This window comes from Rhinoderma darwinii, chromosome 1 (assembly GCF_050947455.1).
Source record: "Rhinoderma darwinii isolate aRhiDar2 chromosome 1, aRhiDar2.hap1, whole genome shotgun sequence".
Lineage (NCBI taxonomy): Eukaryota > Metazoa > Chordata > Amphibia > Anura > Rhinodermatidae > Rhinoderma > Rhinoderma darwinii.
This window is the reverse complement of record NC_134687.1, coordinates 250,229,550-250,245,529: the sequence shown is the minus strand read 5'-3', so window position 1 is coordinate 250,245,529 and position 15,980 is coordinate 250,229,550. Positions and strand designations below refer to the sequence as shown.

General features: G+C 41.6%; 1 protein-coding gene across 2 annotated transcripts in view; it reads right to left on the bottom strand.

The window, feature by feature from the left end:
* Positions 1-8,410: 8,410 nt before the first annotated feature.
* The window catches only part of POLE4 (DNA polymerase epsilon 4, accessory subunit), a 57,749-nt gene continuing 50,179 nt past the window's right edge, over positions 8,411-15,980 (bottom strand). For both annotated transcript variants that reach the window (XM_075850230.1, XM_075850237.1), the window contains one exon: positions 8,411-8,641. In XM_075850230.1, the coding sequence (XP_075706345.1) occupies positions 8,620-8,641 (22 nt within the window). In that variant the 3' untranslated portion in view covers positions 8,411-8,619. The remainder of the gene's footprint in view (positions 8,642-15,980) is intronic.

Below are 15,980 nucleotides of genomic sequence, written 5' to 3'. Positions count from 1 at the left end.
CTAATAAAGTTCCTCTTCTCCTAATTGAGGACTTTAATAAAGGTTCCAGCTGAAGTAAAAAAAATCAGCACCGGAGGCCCACTTTAAAACCTGGGAGTATTAGTCACTCTTTTTGGTGTTATTTGGAAGAAATTAGATGGTGCGATACATGAAGGATTTTTTCACCCAGACGCATTTCAGTTCTCTTGCTATTCAAAGACCTCGGAATGCTTCAAGAATTTACTTAGCTCTGGCAAATAAACAAATAATGGGCTTAGTCAAGAGAGTGGAATATGAAGCAAGAGGCCTGTCGGATCATTCACGATTGCATGTTGAAATTGAGACCATAAGTCAGGGTTTTTCTGTGAGACCATATCTCCCCCTCTTTAATTCTTGGAATGAAACGAGATGAGGAAGCTTTAGTTCAGCTTATGGAGAGTTTCCAGATTAATAAGGGGACCACATCTAGAAGAGTAGTTTGGGATACCTTCAAAGCTTATGTGAGAGGATTCTATAACAAGAGAAATATTGAGAAGAACAGGACAGACAGGTGGTAGACACCTTAGAGCAGAGGAGTAGTATACCCGTTGTCCATCAGATGATATGGCAGCGGTATGGTGAATGTCTCAAAGTGGGTACGTCGAGTTTCTAAGGCAGGAATTCTTGGAGAAAAATGTGATTATTTCAGGTGATTATTATTTGGAGGGGGTAGGGTGGAATTTTTTTTGTCACCTTGCGTGAAAAATCAAAGGGGGCAGTCGTAAAAAGTTGTGGTTAGGGGAAGTTCAGGGGAAATGATTATAGATGCCAAACGAATTGCTGACACATTTTATTCCTGCTATAAAGAAGTATATGCAACTGAGGATACTTGTACGTTGGATCTGGTGAAATCCCATTTGGATAAAATAGGGTTTCCCAGAATATCAGAGCTTCACAGGGAAGCTCTGGAGGCACCTCTGTCAAGGGTCGAATTTGAGGCGGCTATGAAACAAGCGCCACGGGAAAAGTCCCCTGGGCAGGATGGGACTCCATATGAATTATTTTTTAGGTATCAGGCCTCATGCACACGACCGTATTTTTTCCCACCCGTAAATACTGGCGTAAATACGGGTCCGGTGTCACACGTATTCCACCCGTTTTGCACCAGTATTTACGAACCCGTGCCCGTAAATATGGGTCCGGTGTCACCCGTATTCCACCCGTATTTACGAGCACGTTTTTGGCGGCAAAATAGCACTGCACTAATCGGCAGCCCCTTCTCTCTATCAGTGCAGGATAGAGAGAAGGGACAGCCTTTTCTGTAATAAAAGTTAAAGAAATTCATACTTACCCGGCCGTTGTCTTGGTGACGCGTCCCTCTCTTCACATCCAGCCCGACATCCCTGGATGACGCGGCAGTCCATGTGACCGCTGCAGCCTGTGATTGACCTGTGATTGGCTGCAGCGGTCACATGGCCTGAAACGTCATCCAGGACGTCGGGCCGGATGTCGAGAGGGACGCGTCACCAAGGCAACGGGCGGGAGACCGGACTGGAGGAAGCAGGAAGTTGTCGGTAAGTATGAACGTCTTTTATTTTTATTTTTTACAGGTTTATACTGATCGGTAGTCACTGTCCAGGGTGCTGAAAGAGTTACTGCCGATCAGTTAACTCTTTCAGCTCCCTGGACAGTGACTATTTACTGACGTCGCTTAGCAACGCTGCCGTAATGACGGGTGCACACATGTAGCCACCCGTCATTACGAGAGCTCCATAGACTTCTATGGACTGTCCGTGCCGTTATTACGGCCTGAAATAGGACATGTTCTATCTTTTTCAACGGCACGGGCACCTTCCCGTGAGAAAACGGGAAGGCACCCGTCGCCAATAGAAGTCTATGAGCCCGTTATTAGGGGTCGTAATTACGACCCGTAATAACGGGAGTTTTTACGGTCGTGTGCATGAGGCCTTAAAAGCAGATTCCGGGGGAGTTCCTGGGGACAATGGAGGAAGCATTCACGAAGGGGCACTCCCAGAATCTATGAATGATGCTTCCATTTCTCTTATCTTGAAGAAAGATAAAGATCCACTCCTTGTATCGTCATACCGTCTGATCTCTCTCCTAAATTGTGATATCAAGTTGGCAGCTGAGGTTTTGGGGAACTGGTTGGCCTCTGTTATAGAGGATATCATCCACCCAGATCAGACAGGTTTCATTCCGGGTAAAGCCATCAATTACAATTTACATAATGTCTTTACTAATTTACAGTATGGAGAGAATTATGCGGTGGAAGGGGGAATTCGCTCAACCGATGCAGTAAGGGCGTTTGATTTGGTCAATTTGGATTTTTTGTGGGCCGTTCTTTTGAGGTTTGGGGAGAATTTTGTCTCCTGGATTAAGCTCATGTATAGGATCCCCTGGGCTCAGGTGGGTGTGAGTAAGATACTTTCACCATTTTTTTGTTTTTGCCGGAAGTACCCGACAGGGATGTCCTTTATCCCCTTTTTTTTGTTTGCAATTGTTATTGAAAGTCTGGCATTGAAGATAAGGGCAGACACAGGCATCAGGGGGTTATTGTTCAGGGCTGAGGAAAATATTTCCTTGTATGCGGACGACATGCTCCTGTATCTCAGGCATTCGTCGGATGTGAAGCAAGTCGTTCGTGTATATTCAGGAGTTTGGGATTTTCTCGGGTATGTTTTTCCCCTTTTCGAAAATAGTTTCAGCCAATCAGGCTATAGGAGGTCTCCAACTTGTAGATCAGATGTGTTATCTAGGTATTGTATTTTCCAAAAAAATAGAGGACTATACATCTTTAAATATTTTCCCCCTAATGGGTGTTCTAAGAAGCAAGGTTAAAGAGGCTCTGTCACCAGATTTTGCAACCCCTATCTGCTATTGCAGCAGATAGGCGCTGCAATGTAGATTACAGTAACGTTTTTATTTTTAAAAAACGAGCATTTTTGGCCAAGTTATGACCATTTTTGTATTTATGCAAATGAGGCTTGCAAAAGTACAACTGGGCGTGTTGAAAAGTAAAAGTACAACTGGGCGTGTATTATGTGCGTACATCGGGGCGTGTTTACTACTTTTACTAGCTGGGCGTTGTGTATAGAACTATCATCCACTTCTCTTCACAACGCCCAGCTTCTGGCAGTGAAGACACACAGCGTGTTCTCGAGAGATCACGCTGTGACGTCACTCACAGGTCCTGCATCGTGTCGGCCACATCGGCACCAGAGGCTACAGTTGATTCTGCAGCAGCATCCACGTTTGCAGGTAAGTCGATGTAGCAACTTACCTGCAAACGCTGATGCTGCTGCAGAATCAACTGTAGCCTCTGGTGCCGATGTGGCCGACACGATGCAGGACCTGTGAGTGACGTCACAGATCTGCACTGCCAGAAGCTGGGCGTTGTGAAGAGAAGTGGATGATACTTCTATACACAACGTCCAGCTAGTAAAAGTAGTAAACACGCCCCGATGTACGCACATAATACACGCCCAGTTGTACTTTTACATTTCAACACGCCCAGTTGTACTTTTGCAAGCCTCATTTGCATAAATACAAAAATGGTCATAACTTGGCCAAAAATGCTTGTTTTTTAAAAATAAAAACGTTACTGTAATCTACATTGCAGCGCCTATCTGCTGCAATAGCAGATAGGGGTTGCAAAATCTGGTGACAGAGCCTCTTTAAGATTTGGAATTGCCTCCCTCTGGCCAGGACCTCAGGGACGGCCCTGATCAAAATGGTTATATTACCTATGGTGTTGCATATATTTGGTAACTCCCCAGTTTGCATTCCAGCCAAGATTTATAACATACCAGAATCAATTGTTAATTATCTAATATGGCAGGGTAAGAAAACTCGTATGAAATATAGTATATTATGTCACCCAGTAGTGAAGGGAGCGTTTGATCTACCCGATTTTAGGTTGTACTTCTCTTCACAGATCCAACAGCTCATTGATTGGGAATACTCAGCAGCAAATAAATTAATTTTGAATTCGGGGGGCCCGGTACAGAGGGAGAATATATTTCAGGCTTTGGAGGCAGGATGCCTTAGTAAGATGTCTTCTAGATATAAAGTTTTAAGCATGATGTATAGGGTATGGAGTGCGGTGTAACATAAATTGGGAGTTAGGTATATTTCTTTTACCCCTACATGGGGTAATGAATTACTTAACCAATTTATAAAAGTAGAGTAGATTTTCGGTGAAGTGGGATATTATGCAATAATCACACTTATTTGTTAACGGGGCAATTAAAACCTCCGAAGACTTACAGAGGGAGTTCGGTATTTTATCCGGATCCCTGTATTTGCACTATTTTCAAATAGTTCACGCATGGGAAGCAACACGTGATAAAGAATTCTTTAAGTTTAGTTCAGAGGAATTATTTACAAAATTGTATAAAAGGGGGGAAAAAAAAGGGGTTACTTCTTAATAATAATCTTTATTTATATAGCGCCAACATATTAGACAGCACTTTACTTCTTTGGTGTATCATGAGTTAAGTAGGTTTACGAATAGAGATAGCCCAGTAAGGGCCAACTTAAATGAAAAATGGGGCAAAGATTTGGGGAAGAATTATATAGTCACATGGAGGGAAGTGTTCAACGGCGTTAATACTGTCTCACTAAATTATTCACATAGATTCTCCAAGTTTATGTTGGTACACAGACTGCACTTCACTCCTAAACGTCTGTATAGTATGGGATAGAGAGAGAATGATACCTGTCCTAGGTGTGCTATAGATCAAGCTGATCTCATTCATTTGATGTGGCAATGCCCAAAGCTGCATTGATATTGGTTCTCTGTAATTTAAAGAGGCTCTGTCACCACATTATAAGTGGCCTATATTGTACATGATGTGATCAGCGCTGTAATGTAGATTACAGCACTGTTTTTTTATTTAGAAAAATTATTATATTCATTGTCAGGACACTGCAGTAATGTTCTAGTGTGTTTATGTGGCTGCACATAGCGATATAGCTATATCGCTATCTGCAGTGTAAATGAATGGAGTGGAGTGGAGTGTATGACGCTGATTGGTCAGCATCATACACTCCTCTGTACAACGCCCACTTGGTCATATAGTAAAAACACGCCCAGTTGTATATTAAGAAACTCATTAGCATAAAGCTAATATAGGTCATAACTCCGTCAAAAATGATCGTTTTTCTAAATAAAAAACACTGCTGTAAATCTACATTACAGCGCCGATCACATCATGTACAATATAGGCCACTTATAATGTGGTGACAGAGCCTCTCTAATCCATTGAATCTATCTTAGTTATGGCTTTGGGGAATTCCGAAGGTTTTAGGGAGATCCCTCACAAGTACCAGGGCTGAAGCAGAGAAATGACCAAATTGGAATGACTTGGTTATTGCATTCTCTCGTGTTTATGATTAAATCAGGTGATTGGGAAAAACAAAAGAAAAAAAGGAAAATATTGCAGAATGCAGTAATCAAATAAAATTCTAAAAACGCGTGTGATAGGCTGTCTGAACACATCACTTGTTGTTGCCATGGGTAAAAGTGGCGATTTATCAGAGATGCAAAAACTGATGATTATTGACTTTCAAACCAAGGGTGGCAGTATTTCTCAAACATTGCAGTTTGTGAACTGTTCATGTGCTGCTGTGGCGAAAGTGTATCATGACTGGACAAATGGCACCATTGGGAATAATGGACGTAGAGAACTGCAGAGCAACATGCACCATTGCTGAGAGTTGACGTCGGCTACGAAGGTGCGCAAGGGCCCAACGACGTGCTACAGTGGAGCAGATCACCATGAAAATCAACCAGTGGGCTACTAGATGTGTCTAAAACAATCTGAAGCAGACAGATGGTCACTGCTCCTATGATAATAAAGGCACATCAGGGGGAAAAAAAAGGCTTTAATTTGCATGACAGTATCAGAATTGGACCACCGATGATTGGCAAAGGGGTTGCCTTCTCTGATGAGTCACATTATCTGCTTCATCGAACGGATGGACGTTGGCGTGTCAGGCAAGAAACATGATAGAACAAACACCCTGCAAACATTGCTAGAAGAACACAGGCTGGTGGCAGCGTTCTGGTCTGGGGAATTTTTTCTTTCCATTCTCTGGGGCCACTCATCCATGTGGAAGGCACTCTGAACCGATTTGGATATGAATCCATCGTTGCAGATCACGTCCACCCATACATGCTTTGTGTCTTCCCTGGGGCAGACAGAATCTTCCAGCAAGACAACGCGACATGTCACATGGCTAGGAATGTCCAGCAGTGGTTGGAAGCGCACTACCAAGTACTTCCCTGGCCCCCTAATTCACCAGACTTGAGCACAATTGAGCACACGACAGTTACTTTGGCTATAAGCTGGTGGTCATAATAATGTGGTGGGGGTTTGTTCGTGTACGTATGTTTTTTTTATTTTTGTTGTTATCCCAGTGGTCAGGATCCTTAGCAACGCTGCTCATTACTGCTGAATAATGCTGCTGCTGCTTGTGTGTGTGCTATAAACAGACGGGTGAGCAGGACGTTCTCTTTTCTATGTGTGCTTTGTATGGCAGACATAGCTCAGGGAAAACTAAGAATTAGAGCTACAGTTACATAGTTAGTACGGTTAAAAAAAATAAAATAGAAAACTAACTAACGTCCGTGGCCGCTTGTTCCGCTCACTTCTTGACGGCTGCAAATGCAGACTTCCAAGTGCTGTCCAGTATTTCCCTACTAGGAGACGCCAACACTCACTTCCACTCTGCAGTGTCCTCTAGGGTGCCCTTAAAGGGCCAGCGCGCACACATGACTATTCCTGATATGACCAGATCCAACAGAGCGTCACGTCTAGTCGGGTCTCCCACACACTGGGCCATAACATTATCCTTCGCAGTTGTAGCAGAACCACGATACCAATTAATATCTGGGTAATTAAAATCTCCCATTATCACTACAGTACCCGCCTGTGCAGCCCGCTCCATCTGTTTATATAGCTGACCTTCCATCTCCTCAGTTATAGTCGAGGGGTCTATAGATTACACCAAAAATAATTTTTACAGCGCTTACCTCCCTTTGGAATTCCACCCACAAGGTTTCAACCTCCTCACAACCTTCACCCTCTAATGTCTCATTCACACTCACCTTCATATCACTTCTCACATACAGACATACACCACCACCTTTCTCATTTGCCCTGTCTTTTCGGAACAGTGCAAAACCCTGTAGATTTACAGCCCAGTTTTAGGGGATCTTCCCTTTGTAGACATATTACAAGCCTTAAACAGAAAAACACTATAGCGAATGGCTATCCTAACAGACGCCCTAGGTGCTGTATCCCCAGTGAAGCAGGAACATCTCCAGTGCTGAATGACTTTAGTACACCAGCTCAGTGTACCATGACATTCACTACCGGTGATAGAGTAAAGAGTGACTGAGGAAAACAGAAAACCCCTCCTCTGCAGCCAAACCCACCACGTGCTGTTTGGACAGGGAAGGCATGTAACTCTGGTCAGGCCCGGCAACCAATCAGAACGAGTGAAACCATCCGGGAAACTGATTGGGCAGAGTGCGGTAGGGACAGCGAGGGGGCGTGGCCATCTTGTAGCCAAGCAAAGAGCCAAAATTAAAATTAATGGCGCTGCCCGTTGAACGCTGTGGCTTGAATAAAAAAAAAAAACCTGGAGATAACGGTGAAAGTAGGTCTGCCATCACAAGTGTTAGAAACCCCTTAGAAAGGACAACACCACAGAACAAAAATCCCTTGCTTGAACTTAGTGGACATGTGTATTTTTCAAACGTACTAATAACTATGTAACTACGTAGCGTAGCTGTCTGGCATCCTCAACCACCGGTGCGGTTATAGGAGACTGGGTGACAAAGATGGAGAACATCCACCAGAGAAGTGGGCATCCACTAAGGTGGGAAGAGCCTCCACCAAAATGGGGGGCATTCCACAAAGTGGGAATTTGATTCGCCCAGCGCCCGCAGGGAAGTCACCAAGTGGAACACAGGAGGGACTGGCACCCTGCACCTGAAAAATAAAAATATCTAGCAGAATTGCCTGAGGAGCGGAGTGATCAGCAGAGGGTATAGACCAGGGCAGAGACACTTTTTTTTCTAGTGACAGTGGCCTATACCCATGGTACTGTGTCCCCCCAGTGAATACTTTAACTAGAAAAGAGAATTTACAAAAAAAAATAATGAAATAAAAATGCTGTGTGCAAAATCACAACAAAAAAAAAAAAAGTGCCTGGTGATTTAGGACCAAAATACGCATTGAGGGGATCCTAAGTAGAGCATTCTAAGGCAGTATTAATTGAGCACTATATGATTGTATAATATGAACAGTATGAAAATTGGATGGTTGTGGACTTATTTGAAGACCCCAGCTTATTGTACTAAGCTACATGTTTTTGGTTTTTTTAGCAGATTTTCAAAATAAATAATTGATGACACCTGAAACCAATTTCAAAAATAATTTAATATATAAACCATGACAATGCTAACAAAAGGTCATTAAACTATGTACATTTAAAATTAATAATACACAAGTGATGCTTTTGTTCCTCAAAGTAGTTCCTTTGCAAATCCATTAAACTTTAGAATGCAAGTGGGAATCATGACAAATAACCCATGAAAAATCTCATAACCACTGAATATTTTCTTGTAGTTCAGCGAGTCAATCCAGTGTACCTGTAACATATTAAACAAAAAAACAAAACCTATCACTTTCCATTTTTAAGTTAATCATTTACAGCAGCCGAATATTCTTATTTTTAGGGAATCACAGACTGCTCACCCATACTCTACACTGGCTAGTCTGGCAGACGTCCATATACCATTCTTTACTACATTTTCATGTCATTTCTACTCTGTCGGTATTTTATGGTATGGTTTTCCACCTCAAGCCTGGTATAAACGGTCAATGTTATGAGTTTCATTATTGTTTAATCATGCAATATTTCCAATATGCCGATTTCTCTCTTTATTCCTATATACCGGATGATCGTACTTTATGGATCTATAATACATAATGTCATAAATTTTATGGATCTCTATCTCTATTTTATAGACGTCTATTTACATACTAATACCATGATTATTTCTGATTTAAATACATGTACGGTATATTAAAATGTAATATTTATTTTCCACAGCGACAGTGATAAAGGCCGTGGATTGGCCAAAACGTCATATAAAACCGCTGATTACATATGAAATAATATATGAAATACGGCTTTGTGAAAAAATAAATCTATTCAACTTGCAATATATTTTCTTGTGAGTGCTGGGGTATTCGTGACTATATATACATTGGGACTTCATCCCAATCCGTTTGCACCACACCGTCAACATAGGTGTGCATCCCATATATATTTTTTCTGGACTCCCACTGACCTGGCGGATTCGGGTTTGAGCGCAAAATACAGCTTTTATGTATTTGTATCCAGGATACAAAGAAGCTGGATCTCAAAAAGTTAAAAATTAAAATAAAAACCAATTAAGGTTGGGTTGAACTAATCAGTTGTCCTGCTCAGTCAGAGTAGCAGAACAAGGGAATAACGGAACCAACGGTTCCATTGCACAACAGACACCGCCGGTTGCCCATGAAACCCATTGACTTTAATAGGTTTCGTCGGGGTGTGCGTGATTTTACTGGACACAATAGCGCGGCATGCTGAGTTATAGCCTTTGGTAAACCCTGCCGGCTCTGCGACGGAGGCCCCAAAAGGAACCTTCAATTCAGATGTGAACAGAGCCTAGAGGGGTTTTCCAGTCCTTAAAAATTGAAGTAAATGGGAGAAGGCTGCAATATCGCGAATCGCCGCCACATCTGTGTTAACAATTCACAGTGAGCAAGTAGAATTTAAGGGTATGTTCACACGGCCTATTTACGGACGTAAATCGGGCGTTTTTGCCCCGAATTACGCCCGAAAATAGCGCCTCAATAGCGCTGACAAACATCTGCCCATTGAAAGCAATGGGCAGACGTTTGTCTGTTCACACGAGGCGTATATTTACGCGCCGCTGTCAAATGACGGCGCGTAAATAGACGCCCGCGTCAAAGAAGTGACCTGTCACTTCTTTGGCCGTAATTGGAGCCGCTATTCATTGACTCCAATGAATAGCAGCGCTAATTACGGCCGTAATTGACGCGGCGTTCAAGCGCCTGCACATGCCGGTACGGCTGAATTTACGGGGATGTTTTCAGGCTGAAACATCCCCGTAATTTCAGCCGTTACGGACCCCCGCCGTGTGAACATACCCTAAGGGAATGCAGCGCTCGTACCCACTTTAAAAGAGCTGATCGGAAGGGAGTCGGTCTCTGACCCATCAACTATTGATGGCATACTCAGGATGGGCCATCACATTTTAGGGACTGGAAAACCCCTTCCCGTCGTAAACCACTTTCGGATTTTCATTTTTTCCTCCCTATCTTCCAAAAGCCATAACTTTTTCATTTTTTCCGTGAATATAATCCTATGAGGGCTTGATTTTTGTGGGACGAGTTTTAGTTTGTCGTAGCTCCATTTATTGTGCCGTATAATATACTAGGAAACGGGTAAAAAAATTATTTGTGGGGCAGAAAATGAAAAACAGCGATTCCTCCGTTGTTTTTTGTGCTTCGTTTTTACGGAATTCACTGTGCAATTAAAACAACATGTTAACTTTATTCCGCGGGTCAATAAGATTACGGCGATACCAAATATATATAGTTTTTTCTATATTTTACTACTTTTACAAGGAAAAAAATGAAGCGTAAAATTTTTTATTTATTTTGTGTCGCCAAATTCTGAGAGCCATAACTTTTTTATTTTTCCGCCGATTAATTGGTGTGAGGGCTCATTTTTTGCGGGATAAGCTGTAGTTTTTAAGGATACCATTTTGGGGGGACATGCGAGCTTTTGATCACTTTTTATTCCATTTTTTGTAGGAGATGAGATGACCAAAAAAATAGCGATTCTGGCATTTACATTTAATTTTTTTTACGCCGTTCACCGTGCGGGTTAAATAATGATGTATTGTAATAGTTCAGACTTTTACAGATGCGGCGATACCAATTCTGTTTATTTATTTTTTTACAATGCTCTAGGGGGAAAGTGGGAAAAGGTTTTTTTTTTAACTTTTAATAATTATTTTTTTTATTTACATAAAAAACAACAACTTTATTTTACAAATTTGTACTTTTTTTTTATTTTTTATTAGTCCCCCAAGGGGACTTACAGCAGTATATCGTCATTCTGACAGGCTTCTATGCAGGGCTTAAGAGGAGCACCAAGATGGCAGACCTGGGGGCCTTCATTAGGTCCCCAGGCTGCCATAGCAAACTTCGTCACCCTGCGATTGCATTGTGAGGGGTGCTATGAGCTGCTAGGAGGGGGTCGCCCCATCTCTCTAATGATTTAAATGACCGCGGCATTTAACAGATTAAACTAGTGGGATCGGGCTCGAGCGCGATCTCGCTCGTTACTGTGAAGTGTCGGCTGTAACATACAGCCGACACCCACACATACTTCCCCCTACCTGGCTATGACGCATTGATACGTCAAATGTCGGGAAGGGGTTAAAGTTGTTTAAAATAACATACCCTCAAGCTGCCTCATGCCGATTGGTCAGAGGCAGGGCAGCTCGGTCCGCCTCGGGAGAATAAGGGTAATTCACAGCCCCATGGCTAACTACAGCAAACTAGCATACAGGGAGCTAACACAACAGTGGGCCATATCTCTGGAACGGGGGGGGGGGGGGGGATTTAAAAACAAAACAGAAACCCGCTGGTATTAACCCCTTCAGGACAGCCTGTTTTTGCCTTCAGGACGAAGCCGATTTTTCAAATCTGACATGTGTTACTTTATGTGGTAATAACTCCGGGATGTTTTTACCTATCCAAGCGATTCGAAGACTGTTTTCTCGTGACATATTGTACTTTGTTTGGGAAAAAATTTGGTCGATAAATTCAATATTTATTTGTAAAAAAAACACCAAGATTTAGAGAAAATTAGCAAAAATTTGAATTTTTCTAAATTTAAATGTATTTGTTTGTAAGACAGATAGTAATACCACACAAAATACTTACTAGTTTACATTTCCCATATGTCTACTTTACGTTTGCATCGTTTTTTTGAACATTCTTTTATTTTTCTAGGATGTTACAAGGTTTAGAACTTCAATTTATCATATTGTCAAGAAAATTTCAAAAGCCTATTTTTTCAGGGACCAGTTCAGTTCTGAAGTGGCTTTGAGGGCTTTATATATTAGAAAGTCCCCATAAATCACCCCATTTTGAAAACTGCACCCCTCAAAGTATTCAAAACAGCATTCAGAAAGTGTTTTAACCCTTCAGGCGTTTCACAGGAATTAAGGAATTAAAGCAATGTAGAGGGGAAATTGACAAATTTAATTTTTTTTTACGAAAAAGCACGGAAGGTTTTACCCAAGAAATGCCACTCAATATTTATTGCCCAGATTCTGCAGTTTTTAGAAATATCCCACATGTGGTCCTAGTGCGATAATGGACTGAAACACCGGCCTCAGAAGCAAAGGAGCACCGAGTGGATTTTGGGGCCTCCTTTTTTTAGAATATATTTTAGGCACGGTTTGAATAGGTCTTGTGGTACCAAAACAGTAAAGACCCCCCAAAAGTGACCCCATTTTGGAAACTATACCCCTCAATGAATTTATCTATGGGTATAGATAGCATTATGAACACACCGTTTATTTGCTAAATTTATTTGAATCAGTATGTGAAGATGAAAATCTACTTTTTTTGTGAAAAAAACGTAGACATTTTTAATTTTTACAAGGAATAAAGTAGAAAAAACACCCCAACATATGTAAAGCAATTTCTTCAGATTATAGCAATACCCCATATGTGGTAATAAACTACTGTTTGGACCCACAGCACCATTTGGATTTTGGATTTCTGATTTTGCTGGAATAGTTTTCAGTGCCGTGTCGCGTTTGCAATGCACTGGAGGGATGGAAACCCCCCCAATAGTGACCCCATTTTGGAAACTAAACCCCTCAAGGAATTTTTCTAGGGGTAAAGTTGGCATTTTGACTGCACAGTTGTTTTGCTGAATTCATTGGAATTAGTCTGTAAAGGTAAAAATCTACTTTTTTTCTGTAAGAACTTAGACATTTTTAATTTTTACAAGGAATAAAGGAGAAAAAGCACCCCAACATTTGTAAAACAATTTCTCCTGATTACGTAAATACACTATATGTCGTAATAAACTGCTGTTTGGACCCACACCGGGGATTAGAAGGGAAGGAGAGCTATTTGGCTTTTGGAGCTCAAATTTAGCTGGAATAGTTTTTGGGTGTCATGTCGAATTTGCAAAGCCCCTGGGAGACAAAACAGTGGAAACACCCCAAAAGTAACCCCATTTGGCAAACTACACCACTTAAGGAATCTATCTAGGGGATTAGCGAGCATTTAGGCTCCACACGTCTTTTGCAGAATTTATTAGAATTAGGCCGTGAAAATTAGCATCAAAATTATTTCCACCAAAATGTTGAATTTTTTCAATTTCACAAAGGATAAAGGAGAAAATGCACCCCAACATTTGTAAAGCAATTTCTCACGAGTACGGCTATACCGCACATGATCATAAATGTTTTTTCATTAGAAAGTAATTAACCCTTTCCGAACTGACCCATGTTTTGCTTTTTCTTTTTAGTTTTTCCTCCCCGCTTTCCGAGAGCCACAACTTTTTTATTTTTCCGGCAATAGAGTGGTTCGAGGGCTTATTTTTTTGCGGGATGAGCTGTAGTTTTTATTGGTACCATTTTTTGTTACATAAGACTTTGAGCACTTATTAAATTTTTTGGTAGAGCCAAGGTGACCAAAAAAACAGCGAGTTTGCCGCTTAAAATTCTTTATTTTTCACGGCGTTCACCGTGCGAGTTCAATAATGGTATATTATAATAGCTTGGACTTTTACGGACGCAGCGATACCAATTTTGTGTATTTTTTTTTTTTTTACATTACTTTAGAGAAAAAAAATTTGAAAAGGGTTTCTTTTTGGACTTTAAATATTTATTTAATTTTTTCCACTAATAATAACTATTTACTTTTGTTTTTACATATTTTATTAGTCCCCATAGGAGACTTGAACCAGCAATCGTTAGATCACTGGTAGAATACACTGCAATACTAATGTATTGCAGTATATTGTGATTTTTACAGGCTCCTGTAACAGCGTGATCGCTGTTTATCCATTAGTCCCGGGTATCAGCTGTAATACACCGCTGACACCCGCAGTGTATGGCGCGGGCTCAGCGCGTGAGACGCTCCATATATCACCCCCCACACCACAACATGCTTTTAAGTAATGGTGCGCGAAGGGTTTAATGCACAGCGGATGGTGCAGAGTGAAAATTACAATTTTCCACTGATGTGCCATTTCAGTGCACTATATGTTATGCCCAGTTTGTGCCACAAATACCTCATAAAATATTAACCGGGTTCTCCCGGGTATGGCGATGCCATATCGGTGGATGTAAACGGCTGTTTGGGCAGGCTGTAGGGCTCAGAAGGGAGGGAGCGCCATTTGGCTTTTGGAGCGCAGATTTTGCTTGGTAGTAGCTATGGCGTTTTGCTGGTATTTCAGTTTATAATGAGGGGGTATATGTAGGCTGGGCAGAGTACATCAGGGCATAATAAGAGGGTAAATAAATAATAATCCGCAGATATGTGGCCAGTGTCGCACTTTTAAATGGCACCCAATCCTATCTGCTTTTGGAACGCTCTGCACATTTTGCATCGCCATAATCTGGGAGCCGGAACTTTTTTTATTTTTTCACCACCGGAGCTGCGTGAGGGCTTATTTGTTGCGGGACAATCTGTAATTTTCATTGGTGCCAATTTGGGGTACATGCGATTTTGTTGCTCACTTTTTATTCCATTTTTCGGCAAGCCAGGTGACCAAAAACCATCAATTCTGACAATGATTTTTATTTATTTTTTACGGCGTTTACCCTGGGCTATAAATGACCATTATATTTTATTCTGCGGGTCGGTACGATTACGGCAATACCATATGTATATAGTTTTTTTTTAATGTTTTGCAGTGTTTGAGCAAATAAATCGTTTTAGAAAATAAATTATGTTTTGTGTCACCATATTCTGAGAGCCATAACTTTTTTATTTTTCAGTCAAAAAAGCTGTGTAAGGGCTTGTTTTTTGCGGGACGGGTTGTAGTTTGTATCGGTACTATTTTGGCGTACATGCGACTTTTTGATCACTTTTTATTGTATATTTTGGGAGGGGTGGTGACCAAAAAATTATGATTCTGGCATTGTTTTTCGTTTATTTTTTTTGCGGTGTTCACCGTGCGGGAAAAATAATATTATAGTTTTATAGTTGCGGTCGTTATCAAAGCGGTGATACCAAATAGGTGTACTGTTTTTTTACGTGTTCATTTTTTTCCTATAATAAAAGACTTCTTATAGGAAAAAAAGCAGTTCTTGTTTATGTCACATAACTTTTATTTTTACACATTTTTATTACTTTTTTCACTTGTCCCACTAGGGGACACCTAGACTTAGACTTTGATCGCTGCTGGAATACATTACACTACACACGTAGTGTAATGCATTCCAACGGTCATTGTGACGTGAGTGTCACTCTGACAGGAAGCCTACGACGACCAGCCTCCGGCTGGTCCTCATAGGCTTCTGTACATGGCAGCCCGGAAGCCATTGTCTGGCGTCCGGTTGCCATGGGTACCATCGCCAGCCCCCGTGATTTCACGTGGGGGCTGCCGATCGGCACTAAACACCTTAATTGTGGCGTTCAAAATCGAACGCCGCAATTAAGGGGTTAACTGCCGAAATCATCGGCGATGGGCCGCTGATCGGCAACGGGGAATGCAGGGCAAACACCCTGCACAGTTAAACGCCACTGCGGTATAGCGCTGCGCGGCGGTTAACTGTCAAAGCACAAACGTAACTGCACGTCAAGGTGCGCAAACGTACTGCACACCTCGACGTGCAGTTACGTCAAGGTGCGGGAAGGGGTTAAGGAGAC